Raw genomic sequence first — 21,610 nt, 5'->3', positions numbered from 1 at the left:
TTCATAAAGGAAGCATTGAAGTAACACAATTTTCCCCTAACACATAAAGAAGGGCATTCTGAAGTCTGTCAATTTTCCTATGCTTTGTATATGTATATTATCGTTGTACATCTATTGGGCAGCAAAATCTTTCTCAGCTTAATTAAATGGTGCCATAACAAAGTTCTTTCTTCATTCACAGAATTTTACCCTTGATCTTAAATAATAAAGCACCTTACCAAATAGCTCATATCAAAAGCAAAAGGAAAGAAGAAAACAAATAAATGAAAATAGAAACACTGTACCTTGGCCTGGCCTGGAGACTCTCTCTGGGAGAAAAACACACCTGGTTTGACACTGGGAAGTGGACTGCAAACAGCGCAGAGAGCAGCGACCTTCTGTGCGCTCAGCAGCGAGTCAGGTGGTGGGCAGTGGAGGCTGCTGTTTGCAACTCAGTTGTCAGTTGTGAGCTGGCTTACTCCGGAATTTACTTGAAACCCATGAGGTTCACAGGACCGCTATTATTACATTAGTTTGTGCACAGAGAGACTCAATTTGTCCTTCACAATTCATAAGGTAAAACCCTTGAGGCTTTGTAGCTAGTACATTTGTAGTCAGTACCTATTTATAAACAATCGCAGACCCTCTTTTGGGAGATGTGCAGTGAGCATAAAGGGGAAAGGGGACAATGTGGTATTAAATATGGATTACCGCTTCTTTCTGTTCTGATATAAATATACTTTCTTTTTGTCATTAAAAAATATATATAAAAATATCAAACCCATTATGCATAGCAGTTTTTTAAAAATTTTAATTGGAAATAATTTCAAACATATAAAAGAGATGTAACGATGAAACAAAAAACCTCACTTTACCTTTCACATAGCTTTCCCTCAGACTGCTATTTTGCATAACTATATCATAATTATCATAACTAAGCAATCAACCATTGATATCATGCTAGTAATTACACAATGAACGTTATTTGAATTTGACCACTTTTTCACTGATATCCTTTGTTACAGGATCCAGTGGCTAGGTGTTTACACCAGTTTTCAATTGTCATGATAACAAGAGTGAAGGCATCATTATCACCAGTTTAGTATTGTTAAAATTGAGGTTCAGAGATATTAAACACATCTATAGGACATCAGTGGGCTGGTCAGTTAGCTCTCTTGGTTAGAGTGCGGTGTCAATAACACCAAGATCAGGGGTTCAGATCCCCATGCTGGCCACCACACGAGCAACAAAATAAATAAATAAATAAATAAATAAATAAATAAATAAATAAATAACATTGGTCTTATGGCCCCAAATCTAGAGCTCTTTCACTTGACCACATTGTATTTCAGCACACAAAACAGATACATTGCCAGGAGAATCATCACTTTTTCCTGGGGATTAAATTTACTTGTGGACATAAGTATGTAGTCTACAATCACTTTGAACAATGATTTTGAATTTTAATTTGGCAATTAGTTACTGTTATATTTAAAAATATGAATAAAGAATGTCTAATATCATTTAATTGTATGGTATAAATAGTGTTACCAACAGGTCGGGCTCAGCTTGCCCGCTCACCTTAAACAAATGACCTGAAAGTCAAAAAGTTGATGCAGGAATTGGAATGGTTTATTCAGATTACTGGTACTCAACTAAATGTCTAACCAAGCAAACAAAGAGAAAAAAAGAGCAGCGGGGTCCAGTTCAGCTTAGTCCCAGTTGGCGGGGCCAACCTATTCCATTAACAGTAGTTGATAGCAGCAGTTCTCCCCACTGTTTTTAGCATAAAGAAGAAAAGTATCTGTCGGAGGCCGGCTCCAACGAGAACGAGAGTAACCTGAAAGTAGAAGACCGCTGGGAAATAAAGACAGAGAAAAGCGGGGATCGAGGGGGCTAAGAGCAGGGATGCTGCTCACTAGCAAGTTTATTCTGGTCACAATCTTATTTATATCCTTTTAGCTGAGGTCTACGTGAAGGAATGTAACAAACAAGCTTTTTCAAAAACAATACAGGTGGCCTTGGTATTTCTTTGTTCCCTGCTCTCACGTCAATGGCTCATAAACATCTGAGGAACATGACGTTTATGGCAAATACCAGATCTAATCTCAAGGTGTATTTCTAGGCAAGAAGCACGCATACACTGACCTGTGCATGACCCTTAGCAAGGACACCATTATTCCAGATCTCCTTACATTCTTGTAGGACATACAAGAGAGACCCTTTTCAAGGCCCTCTTTAGCTCCCCACAAGTTAGGCTAGGCCTGCACAGGTCCCCACAATTCCCCCTTCTTTATTTTATAAATGCATATAATCTTTGTCCTTTTTTTGGTATAATTGTAATTTTTTAACAGCAACAAATAATTTCGTGAAATGGGTCAAGACAATTTTACAGCCAGTGATGAGAGCAAGAGATACAAGGATTACACCAAGAGCCAATATTCCTAAGTAGATCAAATGAGTGCTTAACTGTTGCAAAGTCGGGAACTGCATTTTAAGATTTTGAATAAAGTGTTGTTGGTATATATTGGAACACGATCATCCTCCCAGGTGACTGGGTGCAGCAAAGGTGGGTTAGGGACATAAGCCCAATAGTTGTCTCCCGACACCGGCACAAAAGGAAAAAAGATGATCCAGAATATGGAGCAAAGGTGCGCCAGGGAATGCAGTGTAAGGATCTTCCGATCAAACTCATTCCTGCATCGAGGCGTTATCCTCAGCCTCATCATTTTTCTGCGTAGTCGAGCCACCCGACTTTTGGGCATGGCGGACACACCGCTCCGGTAACCAGCGAGGGCTATCAGCGTCTATGGGAAAAACACAAACATAACCTCTCCCCCACATTAGTACTGGATCAGGCCCGTGGAGGGTCCCAGTAAGAGGATGAGAAGTGACTTTTGGATTCCAAAACTTTTCTGCTGCAGAGCGTCCTTCTGCATCAGGTTGTAAAAAATTTAAAATATAAATAGCATGGGCAAGGAGGGAATGGGGAGACTTATAGTCTAGCTCCCCCTTTTTTATTTTATAAATTTGGTTTTTGATTGTCAGATGTGCACGTTCAACAATCCCTTGACCTTGGGGATTGTATGGGATGTCTGTTTTAAGTGCAATATGGAATTGAGAGCAAAATCGCAGAAAAGAGCGACTGGTGTAGGCAGGGCCATTATCAGTTTTAAGATGTTTAGGTGTGCCCATCACTGCGAAACAGGACAACAAATGAACTTGTAGCATAAGCAGCAACAGTTTCCAAAACAGCATCAGTAAATGGAGCAGTAGGTCCATACTGAGCACAAGCCATTTTTAATTCTTTCAACTGTTTGTAAGGCAAAGGCTCGTGAACACGGCGAACATTGCCTTGTTGATCTCTTTGTTCAACAACAGGGAATGCTCCCAATGGAGGGCGATAACCCTCCAAATTTTCTCCGTTTCTGGATGCAGCCCTAAGGGCTAATTGTAAAGGAGAAATGACATCATCCAGTGTCGGAGGGGGAGGTGAAGTCTTAAGGACACGAAACTCTGTTCCTTGAGTGTCTAAAGCCGGAGCCACAAGGGGAATTCTAGTTAAAGGAAGAGGGTCAGATTGCCTTTTTATATCTTCAGAGGGTTCCTTTTGCAAGCCCTTTACACACTCGGCAATTGTTTGAATCTCTTGCCGTAAATCTTTTAAAAAATTGATAGTACTTCCGCCTTCCATGGCAGCGAAAATTCCCTCATCATGATGGTAACAGGCAGCCTGCTCCTCGAGATCCTCCCAATCTCGAGGAGATAATTGTTTTTTGCCCTTAGGAGCTGAGACCTCCAGGTCAGTTAGCATTGGCTCCTGGGGATGAACATCATCTAAAGCCTCTAAAAATTCTTGATAGGTTTGAGTCTGGCATATTTTATGTAAGGCTTCCTTAGGGGGGTCCTCCGACATGTCAGACGGTAGAGGAGCAGAAGGCTGTATGGGCTCCTCATACCTTGGTGGCCCTCCGCCAGGCAGGGGAGGGGGCATTCCAGGCGGCGGACACGATGGAGGGGCCAAGTCAGCAGAAGAGTGGGAGCGTCTGATAGAGCTCCACGCAGCACGCCTCCATCTGTCTGCCTCACTTTCAGTAACTAAACAATCTTTAATTAGAGACCATAATGCAAAAGCATCAATTGGAACAGCTTCCGGCCCATGAGCCTGATAATGTCCCTGAATACGTTCACCAACTTTCTGCCAAGTTTCAATATTAATTGTGCCGGACTCAGGAAACCAAGGACAAACTTGCTTTATAAAGGCAATAAATTTAGACAGCTGTTTAGTTTCAACTTTAGCACCTCTCAAACTAAGAGAACTATGTAACACTTGAACAAACAACTCAGAACTATTAGATTGCCCCATTGTTGATAACCCCCGATTGTAACAACAATACCGAAACCACTAATAAACAATAATTGCATGCACTCACCTTTCCTGTGGTTCGGGCAGCCTTCAGTGTTTTCAGGTCCCTGTTCGGGCGCCACTTGTCGGAGGCCGGCTCCGACGAGAACGAGAGTAACCTGAAAGTAGAAGACCGCTGGGAAATAAAGACAGAGAAAAGCGGGGATCGAGGGGGCTAAGAGCAGGGATGCTGCTCACTAGCAAGTTTATTCTGGTCACAGCTGAGGTCTACGTGAAGGAATGTAACAAACAAGCTTTTTCAAAAACAATACAGGTGGCCTTGGTATTTCTTTGTTCCCTGCTCTCACGTCAATGGCTCATAAACATCTGAGGAACATGACGTTTATGGCAAATACCAGATCTAATCTCAAGGTGTATTTCTAGGCAAGAAGCACGCATACACTGACCTGTGCATGACCCTTAGCAAGGACACCATTATTCCAGATCTCCTTACATTCTTGTAGGACATACAAGAGAGACCCTTTTCAAGGCCCTCTTTAGCTCCCCACAAGTTAGGCTAGGCCTGCACAGGTCCCCACAAGTATCAACTAGATTTAAATCAGAAAAACAAAGCATAGCCAGGAGCCCTCCAGGGTGCACTTATACAGAAGTGGATACAATCCAACCAAACAGAAGAAGGCTCAGAAAATCAGAGAAAGGTAAAGAGAATAAAGCATTGCCTTGTCAGAATTTAGGCCAGGGACTCCAGGAGAGACTTACCAGCAGCAGAGACATGGCGGCAAAATAGTCCCAGTGGCCACTTGCTTCTTGCAGCTAGAGTCTTCTCTGGTGTCCAAAGCTTTCCAATTTTTGCCAGTGATTAAATTAGGCTCTCGGATTACAAAGTTATACAAATGAACAATGTACCCAACAGTAAAGCAAGCAATGCTTTATTAAAAGAGGATATAGACATATGCATAACGGTAAAGCTAGCCCCCGAGGGGAGCTGTTCAGGGTCTTTTATAGGGGAAGGAGTTAAGGGGTGGCAGGCCAGCATCACTAGAGGTGGTCCATTCTGTTCTTCCTGGCTGCAGCTGAGTCATGGGCACATGCTAAGTAGGTCCAAAATGGCAGTGGTATTCATCATTGTCACCCCAGGAGGGTCATTGTAGCAGTCACCTTGATGCTTTGTGCACAGGTGGGAATTCCTAAAGGGATCTTAAGGTTAATCTGTAACTTTTACAATTATAGTAAACAAACATTGGTGAGGTGTTTTGCAAATCAGTAAATATCTGTTTCCTCTCTTATCTCAGTCTATTTTGTCAGGGCAACTCATGGGGTAATCATTTGCCCTGGGGGTCTCATGACTGAGGAGTGGAAAAATAACAAAGTGTCCTCTGCAGGGAAAATGGAGTCAGTTTGGTTCACAGGCCTAGCCTTACTCTGTTTCAATAGGAGGATACTTTAAAAAGTCCACAGAAAAAAAATCATATTATCTATTAATTCTATTTTTCCAAAACCTTTTGAAGTCCCCTCTTATTTATTCCCCAAAGAGTTTCTTTTCTTTTTAAATGAGCACCCAATATTTTAAAATCAGAATTGATATTAAATATTAAAAGAACCACACAGTATCTTTCAAATTAATTTCTTTAAAATGTTGCTTTACACTATTTTAATGTAAATCATCACAATATAATTTATTTTAAGGTAAATCATCCATAATAAAAGTTATATGAGTATAAGAAAAGACAACAGTTTCTTTTTATCTTTCCATTTATTTTTATTAACTGACCTTAAATGAGACCACTATTAATAGTTTTTTATGAATGATTTTAGTAAAAAGGGAATACTTAGCATCATATTATTTTCTCCTTAGTATGTTATTCTTATTACAATAATTTTAACAATGTGTACACACAATTATGTCTTGTACATTCTATTGACTACTGAGTATTCCATTCATGAGCATATTATAATTTATTTTGAAGGTTCTAAATTGATAGCCATTTTTTATTATCATTTTGTCAAAGCCATTAATTCTTTCACTATAAATTAAGCAAGAGGGGAGGGGCCTTGAGAAATTCTGTAGGGCAGATTCCTAGGAGGAGAACAATTGGGGAAATAAGTGCATTTCATTGTGATAATTATTGGCAAATTGCCCCTTAAAAACAATTCCAAAAAAGATATGTGACCAAAGGCATATGAAAATACTTATTTCCCACAGCCTTTCTGAACATGAGTATTAAGAAACCTTTAAAAATTATGAAAAAGAGAACACGGATCTGTTTGGATTTTCTTGCTTTAACTATGAGGTGGAACATTTATTCAGATGACTACAGATTATTTGTATTTCTTGTCAAAAAAATGTTATTTACATGATTTATTTTTACCTTCTAATTTTTGCTACTCTATTTCTTATTGATATTTGCTTAATTAAAATCATTGGCCCTTTATCTCATAGGTGCTGCATCCACCCCCACCCCTGCCACCATTTGTTACATTCGATTTTATTTATGGCATACTTTCATAAAGAAGAATTTTTTGTTGATGTTGCTAGTTTAGGCTGTCAAAATTCTCAATCATTTTATTTCTGGTTTCTGGATTATTGGTCAGGCTTACAAAACTGTTACCCACTCCAAAATTTAAAATAATAAACTTTGACAGATGTTGTATTGCGTAGAGAGGGGTATTTAGCAGTGTGATTGATGTGTGAGGTTCACATACTACAGAATTCACTCATTTTAAGTGTACAACTCAATACCACAATCCAATTTGAGAACACTTTTACCACCACTAAAAGATATCTTGCATCCATGTGCAGTCACTTCCTATTTGCATTTGTTCTGTCTAATAAATAGATTTGTATTCTCTGAACATTTCATATAAATGGAATCAAACAATATGTAGTGTTTTGTGTCTGACTTCATTCACATAGTGTTACACTTCTTGCTATGTAATAGAGATGCAAAAAAGATTACTCAAAGCAACATGAATGCAATGAAAGCCTGATGGGACTGCACCTTAGCAACTCTTCTATTAGAAAGAGAAAACTGGGTACAGCCCTGATTCAAAGTTAGCTTCTGTTTTTTATTGTAAAGACAAGGAAGTTTCACAAGAAAAATCAGTTGATTCAATCATTTCAAAAGGACACAAAGACCCAGGCAATGTGGCAAAAGTTATGTATAAGTATAGCTTAAACAATGGAAACTAGTAACATCATTTAAATTAACAAGGTGACATTCCAAAGTACAATTTGTGAAAAGCTAAATTGATAAGACTGTGATCATTATCTAACCCACAATATAACCTCTCCCCAAATGATTTAAGCAAAAGTTACATTCTTATGATAATTGTCTCTAAAGTTTCCACCAACAAACAGCTTACCCTTAGTAGACATTTTTTTCACATTTTTCTCTACAGCAATTCCTTCAACATATTTTAACAACAATCAGTATGTTAAAGAGTTAAAGTACATAATCCCATCCTTAAACAGTGATTAGAATTGATTAGATGGGCTTTTGCCATGCTATTTGTGGACTTTTGTCCCCTGGCCTGAGACTTTTGTCTTATGCGTACATTACCTAAAAACCCTATTCTAAAAGTCAACTGAGAATCAACATATACTTGGTTAGAACTGATTAGACAGGCTGTTGCCCCTGGCTGTAGACGTTTGTCCCCTAAATTGAGAGCTTTTGCCCCATACATGCATTACCTAAAAACCCTATTCAAAAAAGCAAATGAGAATCAAGATTTCTAACCCTCTATCATACAGCATAATATTTTTGAGATTTATCTACATGCTAGCATGTGTTGTCTTCCAATCATGAATATAGATGTCTGTACACTTATTTAGATTTTTAAAAAATTTTTCTCAGCAATACGTTATTATTCTCAGTGTATGAATTTTGCACTTACCTTGTTAAATTTAATTCTAAATATATTTTATTTTTCATGATATTGTGAATGGAATGTTAACTTATTTTTAGATTATTTATTGTTATTATGTATAAATGCATTTTTAAAATATATTGCTCTAATCTCCTGCATCCATGCTGTTACCCATTTAAAATGCTTTTGTAGATGAAGATGATTTTATATTGGAAAGCATACTGAACTAGTAGTCAGAATTATTTACACACACACACACAAAGTTCATGGTAAAACAGAATTCAAAGATAATATGAATCTTTACATGAATTTTTGTGATAAAATCACTGCCTAGTTAAGATGATTTTATGAATGGGGCCTTATCCATATTTGTGGTATTACTTGGATATTAGTGCCCCGCACATCAGTAGCTCGTCGCCTTCTTTTTATAGGTTGAGAAAATGAAGATCAAGAGGTTTAAATGACAGAACATTCTTTCTTTCTTCTTTTTTTTTTCTAATGGAGAGTAAATCTCAGTTTTCTTAAAATATCTTTGAGTGAAATCACTTAGTTTAATGGCTAATTGGAAAACAAATCCCTTCTACAGCATCACTCACATGTTTACCTAGGCTGTTCAAAAACTTCCATTGAAGCAGTTAATACACTTCATAGACATGCATTCTTGCAAAGACAGCTCTTTTTTGTTAGGAAGCTATACATTTTTACATAGTGAACAGTTGTACATGCTTCCTTTTATTTAATCATGTTTAATCATATGTTTGCCCTCTGGAAGAGTAATTTGCTTCCAATGTTGAAATAATAGCTTCTTATATAGGCAAACTCAAATGCAATGTTTCCCTTTGACATTGACTTTTCCAGGCACAATAAAATATACTTCTTCAACTTTCTTGATTTAGTTTTATTTTTAATTTCTAACCAGTCTGATCACCTTCTTTTAAACTGTTTAATTTATCAGTAGCCTTCTTAAAATGCAGTGCTCAAAATTAAATATAATACTGTAAATGTGTTTCCAGTGAAACTCATGCAATCCTTTTCAAAGCAATAATCACAATAATTTGTAGAAGTTTACTTATTTGTTTATATTTCTTTACTAGACTAGAAACTTCTTGATGACAAATACTTTATCTTAGCTATCTCTGCATGATGAGTTGAATTAAATTATTGAAATGTGTTAATATCTTTACATAATGTAAGAACATTCTTACATATTCAGCTCTGATATTAGATTTGAGGAGATTGACATGTTGACACCTTTTTCAATAAGGCAGTGTAAAATTATTTTTGCCACATTATCATATCAATTATTTTTCTTTGTGTTATAATTGGGCAAAAACTTGCTTGATTCTAAATGTAAATATTATTGTTCTTTTGAGCCTTTCAAAAGTGAAATGCATGAGTAGAGAAGATAATTTTCTTAGAGGACTCAATTCTTGCAAACTTAAACACAGCGTGTAATCACAGTTGGTTTTTTTTTTTTTTTTTCTTTTCTGAACATCCCAAAAATGAATCCATTGAAATTATCCATAACATTTGATTTTGCAGGCAAAGCTAAGTTATAATATTGGTAAATTTAACAGACAAAAAGTTTTTAGATATGTCAAACTTTGTGTTGTCAATATGTTATTCATTACTATTTATTACTTTCTTTCATTGTTAGTTCCATTACCTCCTCCTCTGAAGCTACATACTTAACAGTAAACCTTCTGAGTATGCACTGTCATTGCCACCCCCCCCCCCGTCTTAATAACAATGAGACTCTACTGTTTGTCCCTATTGCTCAAACCACGTTTGCTTGAAAACATTTCCCTTTTTTAAGGTATTCCTATTATTTAAAAAAGAAACTTCCCTTTTTGAGTTTTCTACATCCAAAACTGGCACTTGCTCCAGAATTTAGAATTTTGTTATTCTGGGTTTTGTTGATTTTTTGTTTTTGTATTTTGTTTTTCTTGCCATATTTCTTTCCCATGCCATCTCTCGACTCATTTTTTCATGTTTCTCTCTCTCTCAGAGCATCAATCAATTCATCAAGCACAAGCAAACACTTTCCTTCTTAGTCAACACTGGTTGTCATGACTGGAGGAATGCTACTCCATTTGTGTACAGGAATCAGGAATCCTAATATCCTATGAATCCCATGGCAGTCCCAAACCAATCAAGAATTATTCCATAACAAGCTGATTATTTCAAAAGCTGATTATTTCACTTAACTGCTTATATGACTTTGATAAGCTTAGTGTTTTTATTAAGCCAATGAGGTAATGACACTTTCCTTTCAAGAATTTTTGAATGTTAGAAAATATAAGGTCTGGACTGGTTGATTAGTTCAGTTGGTTAGAGCATGATGTTATAATATCAAGGCCAAAAGTTCAAATCCCCATACCAGCCAGCTGTCAAAAAAAAAAAGAAGAAGAAAAGAAAGAAAATATAAGGATATAAGGTCTGGCAAAATATTTTGTAGCTAAAAAGTAATATAGAAATGTACTTTATTCTTTTTCTTTCTAGAAGTAACTTCAATGCTCTTGTGAAAATTTACTTTTTGAAAACTCCTAATATTCCATATTGAATCTTATATGATATCACTTCCATATCACATCGTTTACTTGTCTTCCTGCTACTATTTCTACATGTGAACAGAAAATAAGTTTTATTCTCTTTAATTACTCCAAGTGTCCCTTATCCTACTTAGTCCCCTACCCTTAAAAGTCATTTAATAAATCACAAAACAGAATATTTTATTTGTGTTGTTGGAGTTTATTTTTTTCAACAACATCACTTTTATTTTCTCTTTTACATAATTTCAATGATAGAAAGAAATAAGCATTTGTCAGTTAAAAAAAAACTCAGCTTGGATTAAAATTACAAATATTTAACATTACAGCTTATTATTAGTGTTGGTGACTGGCTGTAACTGAGAAAAATTAAAATCTATTATTTAAGCATTAGCAAAGTTTACAAGAATGAAAACAAATAGAGAATGGAATAATATTTTGAAATAAATGGTAGCTGTGCCATCCCCAAAGCAATTAAATCTGATAAACAAAACACCAAAATGTAAACTGTGAATTGGGAATCAATCTAGTCTTAGCAGGAGGATTCGACAGCCTGAATTAGGTGATAATAACTTTATTATTTTCTTTAAACATATTGTTAGCTCTTAAATTTATTTCCAGGTCTATGTGAGGTACCAATATTTATAAAAATTTTAGTTATCCATTGGGGAAGTTAAGATAGTGAGAGGGGGGCAATATATTGACCTATATATCCTTCAAATCAATTCTAACTTTTACACATGTTAGATTGAAATTATCTTGTTTAAACATTCCTGAGTTATCAAACATTATGATTAGCAAACACAATGTGATTTACACAAATGGGGGGATCTTTAACTTACAAATAATACATATAAAATGACTTACATGTAATTTTGAAAATACTATGTATTTCTTAGGTAGGCCTATCTTGGAAAAATAAAAATAAAAAAGCATACCTGTAGTTTTGTGATCTGCTTGGTTTTGTGCTCTTTTGTATTGCTTTTCATGTTGTTCAAGATATTGGTATTTTTCATCCTCATGAGTGAATCTCTGGGAGTGTTTCTGCAGCTACAAACCCCAAACATGGTTTTCATCAATGACAGCATCCAAACCTCTGAATGGAAAATTCCATCTACTCAATTTCTTGCATGATCTGTATTTAGCTTACTCAGGAGGTTTTAAGAAGCACAAGAAACCACTGAAACAATAATCTCTGAAAAAAGAAAAATGCATGATGTGTTATTTGTACTGCCCTCAATAAGTGACTTTACTCAGTACAATATTGGGGAAGAAACTTTTTCAGTAAAGTTTCTCTGACTCTGCAATAGACTTTTCTTTAAAACACTGGCACAAATATAGAGCCAACTACATCAAAAAAAAAAAAACATATTTATATATTCAAGGGGCTTTGGAACTGGAAACTCTTATTAGCAGTGTTATTGACAAAATTAAATGAGGTGAAAAGGCTTTTCTTAGATTCTATTCAAGTGAGTTTAATTATAGTATCACAAATGGACCTTGGAGGAAGTGACGTTTCAAATAAGACTCATTAAGTTACACCAATACCCAAAATAGTATCCATAGTATCATGCAAAACTTAATATCAAACCTTTGATGAAATAATTATTGTTCTAAATCTTTGGAATCCAGTGTACACTTTACACTTAAAGCACATCTCAATCCAGAAGAGCCACGTGTGACTATGGGCTACTCCAGTGAACAGCGGAAGATTGGAATGTTTTAAAAAATAAACAATTTAACCCTTAGTAATTGTTGTTTTATAATAAGGTAGTTATTTCCACAGTGATACCGTAGGGAAGTTTGCCCTTGGGATGGGAGACAAAGAGCTTGCCTTTTTAACTGGGCATATCAGAACTATATCGAGATTGTTTTTAAAGTAAATTTTATTGTGTATATTTAAGGCATACAACATGATGTTATAGGATGAATATAGGTGGTAAAAAGGTTACTATAGTGAAGCAAATTAATATGTCCATCATCTCATATAGCTATGCATCCTTTTTTTGCTTGTTTTTGCACCAAGAGCAGCTAAAAGGACGTATTGCCATGGAAGAAACATTTGAGGATCAGAAGTTGTTTAGGAGTAGGCATCATTCAATTCTACCTTCTCCAACGTCCAACTTTTTAAAAATTGCTGGCATACAAAGTTGCATTTCTTAGTGGAAGGGTACAATACGTTCTCGGCAGTTGTAAAAAAAAAATACTGAGAACAACTAATCTAGTAGAAAAATTGAACAGAAAATGTGTAAAGTGTATGAACCAAGAAACCCATAGAATTTAATTAGGGAGCACTATCGTACTTAAGAAAGCACAGTGAGAAAAAGGAATTTTGATGCAAATCAGACATTTTACTTGCAATTCTTGATGGGAGTGGAAATACATAGTACACAGAAATCTTATGAAACACTTGTTTCACTTGCCCCCAACTATCTAGCTACCCCAATCCTTCTCTTCCCTCAGAGATGCTCGCTAGCCCAACCTGGAAACACGAGGAGCTGGGCTTACGTGGGAGCTCGCAGCCCATGACCTCTTTTCTCTCTCCCTCCCTCTCTTACCTCCTTCCTTCCTTCTTTCCTTTCTCCCTCCCTTTCCCCACTCTCTTATTTCCTGTACATTCTCCTGGCTAAGAGATGATCAGTATCAGATGTTCTCAATTCTCACTCCTTTTGTTCCCTCTACTTTATTTTTCAGTCCTAAAACTCTCCTCTATTCTTCTTTAGGTAAAAATGTGAGTGATTCACATCAACATGAAGCCAATTCCATGTGGAGTGGGACTTTCTACAAACATTGGGTCTGGAATATGGGCAATTTCCGGAGAAAAGAAGATATCACAATTGTCATTGAATCCTCTCCTCCTACTGTGCATGGGGTCTTCCCCCACCCTATTATAATCTCTGAATCATTTAAGAGATTAATGTAATGAGTACGACATGACACTCTCCCTTATGGACCGTGCTATTACACTAGAGGCACATTAGGAACTTTTGTCTCTAACATGCCCTGGCTCTGGACAATCCCAGTCAGGCTCAAGGGGTCTCCTTCACTCCACTTGTTTGCATTTCTCTTACTGGAGAGATGAGTCGAGGGGAGGAGACATCCCAGCATCACTCTGACTTAGTTTTCTTGAATATCTTAGTTTGGTACATTATTAGCTAACTTGGTCCCCTGATGGTAAATAAGGCTTTTTCTCCTTAGCCTGAATAATATTCCGCAACAGCAAGAATTATTCATTCCTGAATTTATATTAATGATACACATGTTCAGCTGATGTAGTTCCTGGTTTCCCAATTGTGTCCTAAAACGCCAGTGGCATGTTGTGATGGTTTTACTACAAAAATACAAAAGCAGAGAGGGCTTTTTACTGTGTCACTGATGTTGTTTATAAATTGGTCACAACTCAGTCCCTGATCATGCTTCCCTGAGCTTTCTCTCCTGCAGTCACACACGCCCGAAATGAGAGTAGCCTTTATGCCTCAGATTCCAAAGCAGCCCTAATGTAAACTTTTATCTATTTGTAGTCAGGGCAATTCCTCATGACTGTATTCAGACTTCTGCTCTGTTAAGTGGCACGATCATTTACCATGAACTATTTTTTCTTAAAAAAGAAAGACTTTATTTATTTAGAGCAGTTTTAGGTTCACAGCAAAATTTAGAAGACAATACAGAGATTTTCCATATACTCCCTGCCCCCACACAGGCATAGCCTCCCCCATTATCAACATCCCCACACCAGAGTGGTACATTTATTACAATTGATGAACCTACACTGACACATCAATATCACCCAAAGTCTATAGCTTGTATTAGGGCTAACTCTTGATGTTGCACATATTATGGGTTTGGACAAATGTATAATGACACGTATCCATCATTAGAGTATCATGCACAGTATTTTCACTGCCATACGCATCCTCTGTGCTGTGCCTATTCATCCCTCTTTCCCACCAGTCCCTGGCAAACACTGATTTTTTACTGTGTCCATTGTTTTGTCATACCATGAACTATTTATTTACTTATACTTATTTTTACTATATGGTGGCTGGTCAGTATGGGGATCTGAACCCTTGACCTTGGTGTTATAAGGCTGAGCTCTAACCTACTGAGCTGACTGGCAAGCCCCATCATGAACTTTTTAAATAAAGAGGTATTTAAAAAAAACAAAATTCTTCTATGAAGTACCATTTCCTTAAAAATACATTTTTTCTTTTATTTTCATACTGAAAGTATACCTTTTAAATAAAAATAATGCACTGTCTTAACACACAAAAAAGAAAAGTATTCATGGAAGAAAATGAAAACTTTGAGTCAAACTATTTCTCACTCTCATTCTTTCCACTAAACATTTTCTCTTCTTTCTTCCTTGGCGTACCTCACGCACAACATACTTCTTGCTCTGTAGGCTTCTGGCAAATCCAGTGTTTTCCCTTCTCCAGGATTTTCTCATAAGAAACACTCAGTGGGGGTAACATCCCCAGCCTTTCTCCTTCTAGTTTTCTACCAAAGTAATGGTGATGAAGCAAAGACTTTAGGAATGAAACTCAGTCATTTTTGTTTTCTCTTATATACATAAAACCTGTTGCTATACCCAAGGTCAGAGAAGTTGATTTGAGCAATTTCCAAGTTCCCTAATGAAGCAGAGATGGAACATACATCCCCACTAAGAAGAAACAGAATGGTCTTGAAGTCTTTGTACTTTGCTAGAGGTGTGCACTTGTTATAGTTTGAATTACGTTCTCCAAAAACATATGTGCTAAAACCAGTACCTCAGAATGTGACCTTATTCGGAAATAGGTTAATCATAGGTGTAGTTAGTTAAGATGAGATCATATGGGAATAGGATAGGCCACTAATCTAATGGCTGGTGTCCTTATAAGAAGAAATTTGGACACAGACATACACACAGTGAGAACATCATGTAAATATGAAGGTAGAGATCCAGGTGATACATCTACAAGCCAAGGGACAGAAAAGATTGTCATAAAACCACAAGCTAGGAGAGAGACATGAAACATATTCTCCTTCATATCTCTCAGAAAAAAAACAACCCTGCTGACACTTTGATCTTGAACCTCTAGCTTCTGGAACTGTAAGAAAATAAATTTCTGGTTTTTAAGCCACCCAGTCTGTAGTACTTTGTTACAGCAATCGTAGCAAATTAGTCCCATACCAGAACATATAGCAAATGCAGGGGCCCTTTTTATCAACTTCTGTACATGAAGAAACATTCATCTTAATCCAGCATTCCCGGTTTTCAAGGTAAATAGCAATCAATGACCTTTGCCATGATAATTTAACCATAGATTTAGGCAGCACATAATTGGGAAATAAATCCAAGTAAATACTTCAAGTGATGTCTAGGAGCAAGGACTGAGCCCGTGGCGCACTCGGTAGCGTGCTGCGCTAGCAGCGCGGCGTCGCTTCCGCCGCCGTGGGTTCGGATCCTATATAAGAATGACCGGTGCACTCCCTGGCTGAGCGCCGGTCACGAAAAAAAAAAAAAAAAAAAAAAGAGTTAAAAGAACTTTGTTTCTAGAATCAGAAATTACAGGATACACTTTTGTGGGTGGGAGCCAGATAATAAATCAGTGATTTTAAGTCTGTAATTGTTCATGTAATTTAATGGAAAATGCAGATCCCCAGGTCCACAGTAATTTTACTTGTGTAAGTCTGTATTAGGGCCAAACAGACTGCATTTTGGATAACCATCATGGTGATTTTGATAGAAATGGACTGTAAAAGTAAAAATTGCATGGACTAAGTTAAATAGGCAAGGAAGACTTTATTCAAAGCTATTGCAATATGGGAGAGAAAACAAAACTCACTCTGAATTTAACTCAGTTGAAAAGAATGGCTGAAGTGTTCTTAAGAACTGGGGTGGAGAGATCTTAGGCTATCTGTGTTTGCTATCTGGCCTTACCCAAAGATAGAGTAAACTTTCTTGTATCTTTGTGATAGGAGGTTGTTTTACTACTTGGAGCTAGGCACCCACTGAAGTTAGGCTCCTATCCTTCCACAGGAATTGGGAAATAGGGGCACCATCTCTGTTGATGATTACCTTTTAAAGAGATGGTGTCCAGGTCTTTGGGAAAGACATTTATGGGCTGTAAAACTGGCAAGAGGCTTTTAATTCTTTAATTCTAAAACTCTTTATCAAAGGGATAGAGATAGAATTTACAGTTACAAGTTTTCCAAAGCAAATGTTCTAAGAAAAGGGGAGAGGAGGGATCTCTGTGGTTAGGTCATCTGTATTTTGTAAATGCCAGAGTGAGAGTGAGATATGAGATCTAAACACAGGAAGAAAACTGTGTAACATGCAGTCAAGTTGAGGGAAGTGTCAAGGCTGTCTGGGTCAGGCCCACGTTTGAGAAACACTCTACCATAAGTAGAAATTTGTGTTTCGTCTTTTTCTTCCCCTTCTCTCTCTCCTTCTCCTCCTCCTTCTTTTTCTTCTGGAATACAGTAAAATGATCATGACTCAATATAAAAGTAAATAAAATACAGTCACTTTTTGAAGATGCTACCGTATTAATTTTAACTCTCGGAGTCAGAAGTTTATCATGAGACATTTTGAAGAAATTGTTTTTAGCTGAGTTTTATTTTCTTTATTGAAAACAAATGCACAATGTATTCCATAAACACTTTGGGGTGGTCAGTTAGCTCAGTTGGTTAAAGTGAAGCCTTACAACACCAAGGTCACAGATTTGGATCCCCATACTGACCAGCCACCAACAAAGGAACGAACAAACAAACAAAAACCAAAAAAAAAAAAAAAAAAAATTGCCTGCTATTTTTGTTAAAGCAAAATATTATGTCAGGAGATCATAACATTAACAACATGAATCAATGAGAATGGAACAAGTATGTAAATACATGACAAGTATCTGCTATTTTAAAAATCACCAGCTTGCCTTAAAAAAAAAAAAATCAGGGGTTATCAATATGGAACCAATGTAGCCAAAATATAACTGAGTAAAACAAGCATTTGTTTTGAAGGATTATATAAACTGAATAAAAATAGGAAGGGCTAGATGAATGAGACCAGTTAGGAGAACACTGAATGTCAAAAAGACAGGTATGAGTACTTAAACTAGATTGCTATTTGTGAAGGAGGATAGAAAGAATCTGAAACAATAAGCATCAGTGAAACAACTACAGGATCTAAGACTGACAGGATAATAGTTGAGTAGATATAAGGGAGGGGAAAAATGTTAGGAATATTAATATTTCCAACCTGGAAAAATGGGTAAATTTTGCTAAGTTTTTGGAGAAGAATCATGTTTCATGAGACGATATTTCACTTCATATTGCAGATGAAGTGTGAAGTTTGAGTTGCATTTTTTTCTGCCTATGAACAAACAATAGGTATGCCCCATAAGCTGAAAGACATGTGAAACACAAGCACGGAAGATACTTTCTATCCCTGTCTATTAGAGACGAAGTAGACAATCTGTGACACATTAATGCAATGAAATGTCTATTCAGCAAAGGAACAAACTACTGAAACATTCAACAGCATGCATAAATCTGAATGCATCGTGCTAAGTGAAAAAGACAGCTTCAAAAGGCTGCATTCTGCATGATTCCAATTGCATGACATTTTGAAAGAGGGAAAACTGTAGAGACAGAAAACTATAGGAACAGAAAACAGATCAAAACAGATCAGTGCTTCTCTTGAGTAAAAGTGGGTCTAGGGGCTAAAACACAAAGAGACAATGTAATTTTTTCGTGGTATGAAACAGTTTTGTATCTTGATTGTGGCAGCAGCTACACTAAATACATTTTTCAAAACTCACAAAACTGTATCAAAAAGAATGAGTTCTACTATATGGAAATCATACTTTGGTAAATGAAAAAAAGTTTTTTCTCTGAAATCATTTCATTTAATTGCCAAAATATTTCTTTAAGAAAAAATGATACACTTAAAATATTTATATGCTATATCATATTTAAATTCCTTACTGTTTTAATAAACACAATTTAATATGGTAGTATATACTAAAAATTTCTCCTGATATCTAAAGACTTTATTACTAGTAAATATACATGTTGTTATTATATCAAGTGTAGTTACTGCTGTTTAAGTGACCATGGTGTGACACAGTGCAAAGAGCAGAAGATCTACATCTTGAGAAAAATAAATTTAATTTCCAGTTCTGACACGTATTTGTTGTATGAAATTGGAAGAATTACTTTGCTCTGAGACTCAGTTTCCACATTTGTTAAGTTAAAACACTCACTTGCTTTATTATAATAATTATATAATACTATTCAAGACTATCAACAAAAATGTTTCCCCCAAATTTCTTTCTTTTCTTTATAAATTGTTTTCTAAAGATGTTTTAAAATTCTATGGGATTATGTTATTGCTAAATCTATGTATGTTTTTAAAATATCTGGAAATATGGAATAACATAATATTTACACCAAAAGTCACTTGTAGCATACTCTGTTTGAACAAAATATTTTCGTTGACAAAATATGTGTTAGCTAAATTGATTGTGTTGATTATTGCACAAAATATATGTATATCAAAGCATCACGTAGTATACCTTAAGCATATACAATTTTATTTTTCAATTGTACCTCAAAAAAGCTGGAAGGAAAAAAATTATTTTAACAAACTGTACTTTATTATTCTAAACTAAAATCATTTGACACTTTTTAACTGGAAGATAATGACTATAAAGTATAAGTACAGGAATAGAAATTTAAATACAACACTTAAGTAAGTCTCCATCTACAATCATAAGCAAACAAGGATTTATATTATTATAATATTTTTGAAAAACTACTTATTTAAAAAATTTCTGTTGTTTATTAACAGAAAAAGAACCACTAAAATTGATTAAATGTTCTATTATTTTAGTGAAGCAATGTTATACTTTCTACGGGAATTTCAAAAACCCCTTCTCCATTCCCTTCACCATGGGAAAAAAGTTTGTCTCAAGAAACAGGCTGCAAATTCAATGCAATATCTATAGTGAGGCATCCAGGGAATGTGAAATGCTGGAAAAGAGGAGAGAGGTAGGAGATGAAGTCAGAGAGATATAAAAAAGAAAGGCCTAGAACATGGTTATTGACAGTCATTTTAAGTAATTTGTCTCTAACTCTTAGAGACAACAGAAGCCACTGAATTAAAGGCATTTCAACATAGAAGAGACACAATCAATGTATTAATTAATTCATTTATTTGTGTAATGATGCATCACACTAGTTGTCATGTTAAGAATAGAAGGGGTACAAGGGCAAAAATCAGAAAGGCCAGTCAGGATGTTATTTTAATTATTCTGTGAGAGATACCAGTGTCTGAACCAGTGAGGCTTACTAACTAACCAGTTGCAAAGGAGAAACTAGATGGGGTCAACAGAGAATGGAAAAGTATTAGAATGATCTGTATGGAATAAGCACATGACGAGAGACTAGAGTAATATAAAGAATCTAACAATAGGTGCCATCATTAAAATTCTTGATGCTGACACAAGATAAGTTATGACAAAGAAGTATAAGAAGACAAAAAAATTAAGACAATTTTTTCTATAAAGGAGAGTCAAACATATGCAGAACAGACTTCAGAGTGTGCACCACTTCAACAAACCTGTCTACCGTAATTAAAATGGGCAGATGCTTTTGTGCACTAACATGGTTCCAGGTGGGTCTTCCTGTCATAATGGCAAGACTGTCATCAATGTTGCCAGATTCATGGGCTATGGGGGCCAACCCAAAATGGTTTTGAAGATTATTCTGAGAATATAGAAAGTTACCAAAAAAAAAAAAAAAAGAAAAAAAAATTAGCAAAGTATGTTTTTCCCTGTAGATTTTCTGTGTGAGTTTTGCAGAAACTTTTGAATTCTTTGACAATATATTAAACCATGTTCTGTTCTGTTTCTAAACTGTTTAAACCTCTTGGGACCTGTAGGAATTGCTAACAAGCTCTTACTTGTCTCCACTGTAGCATATCATTTTTAGAAAGCCCAATTTGTCGCATCCCTGGGCAATGTACTATACACAAATATTTCTATTTTATGTTTCTTTTCTGATTTGTTTCAGCATATCCTGTAAACTATATATATATATATATATATATATATATATATATATATTTTTTTTTTTTTTTTTTTTTTTTAAAGATGACCGGTAAGGGGATCTTAACCCTTGACTTGGTGTTATCAGCACCACACTCTCCCGAGTGAGCCATGGGCCGGCCCATAGCCTGTGAACTATTGAAGTTTTCTGGCCTGCATTAGGTAAAAATAAGTAAGGGAAGAAGCTCTATCTATTTCCAACACACAGTGCATGATTTTCCCGTAAGTTTCAGGTTGTTTCATATTCCTTTATAAAAAGTTTTTAATGAAAAGTGAAGGTTATTTATAGCCGTTTGCTATGCAACTGTTGAATTGCTCATGATTAATCTAGAGATTTAAAACAAGTGGAATGTTTGAAATTTCTAATGTGTTATAATTGTTTGTAAACTGTGTTTTATTACTTCTTTAGTAACTCTTTTTCTATCAAACTTTTGGATTAAAGGTAAAATGCAATTCAAAATTAATTACTTTGCTAAAAATTAAGGATAATAAAGATTTTCTCTACCAGGTTATCTGGGATACATTTAAAGAAGTGGCTAGAGTAAACTGTACAGCCCTAAAACCTTTTATTAGTAAAAATTAAAACTATAAATGAATAAAATTCTCAAGTCAAAAAAGCTTTAAAAAAGGAAACAAAGGGAAATGAAAGAAAGAACAAAACCAGAAATAATAAAGATAAAAATAAAAATCAACAATATAGGGATTGGGAAACAGCAGATACATAATTACTAAATACAAATAATCTTTTTTAGTAGAAAATTACA

The 21,610-nt window shown here is 35.7% G+C and overlaps 1 protein-coding gene across 1 annotated transcript; it reads right to left on the bottom strand.

Moving 5' to 3' along the window:
- Window positions 1-2,316: 2,316 nt before the first annotated feature.
- LOC134380900 (uncharacterized) lies at window positions 2,317-20,749 on the bottom strand. Its single transcript, XM_063101032.1, has 4 exons — window positions 20,702-20,749; window positions 20,360-20,505; window positions 4,413-4,503; window positions 2,317-2,786 (listed from the first exon to the last, which is right to left on the bottom strand). The coding sequence occupies exons 1-4, from the start codon at window positions 20,747-20,749 to the stop codon at window positions 2,445-2,447; spliced, it is 627 nt and encodes a 208-aa protein (XP_062957102.1). The 3' UTR covers window positions 2,317-2,444.
- Between the last annotated feature and the right edge of the window lie 861 nt (window positions 20,750-21,610).

The sequence above is a fragment of the Cynocephalus volans genome, chromosome 6 (genome assembly GCF_027409185.1).
Source record: "Cynocephalus volans isolate mCynVol1 chromosome 6, mCynVol1.pri, whole genome shotgun sequence".
Classification (NCBI taxonomy): Eukaryota; Metazoa; Chordata; class Mammalia; order Dermoptera; family Cynocephalidae; genus Cynocephalus; species Cynocephalus volans.
This window is presented reverse-complemented; position numbering and strand designations above follow the sequence as displayed.

Excerpts from the sequence above, each read along its gene's own strand:
- LOC134380900 (XM_063101032.1), bottom strand. The coding sequence starts at position 20,749 with ATGCGACAAATTGGGCTTTCTAAAAATGATATGCTACAGTGGAGACAA. Across the intron at positions 20,506-20,701 it reads ATATGCTACAGTGGAGACAA|AATAATCTTCAAAACCATTT; the intron begins GTAAGAGCTTGT and ends CTATATTCTCAG. Across the intron at positions 4,504-20,359 it reads ATTTTAATTACGGTAGACAG|GTTACTCTCGTTCTCGTCGG; the intron begins GTTTGTTGAAGT and ends TTCTACTTTCAG.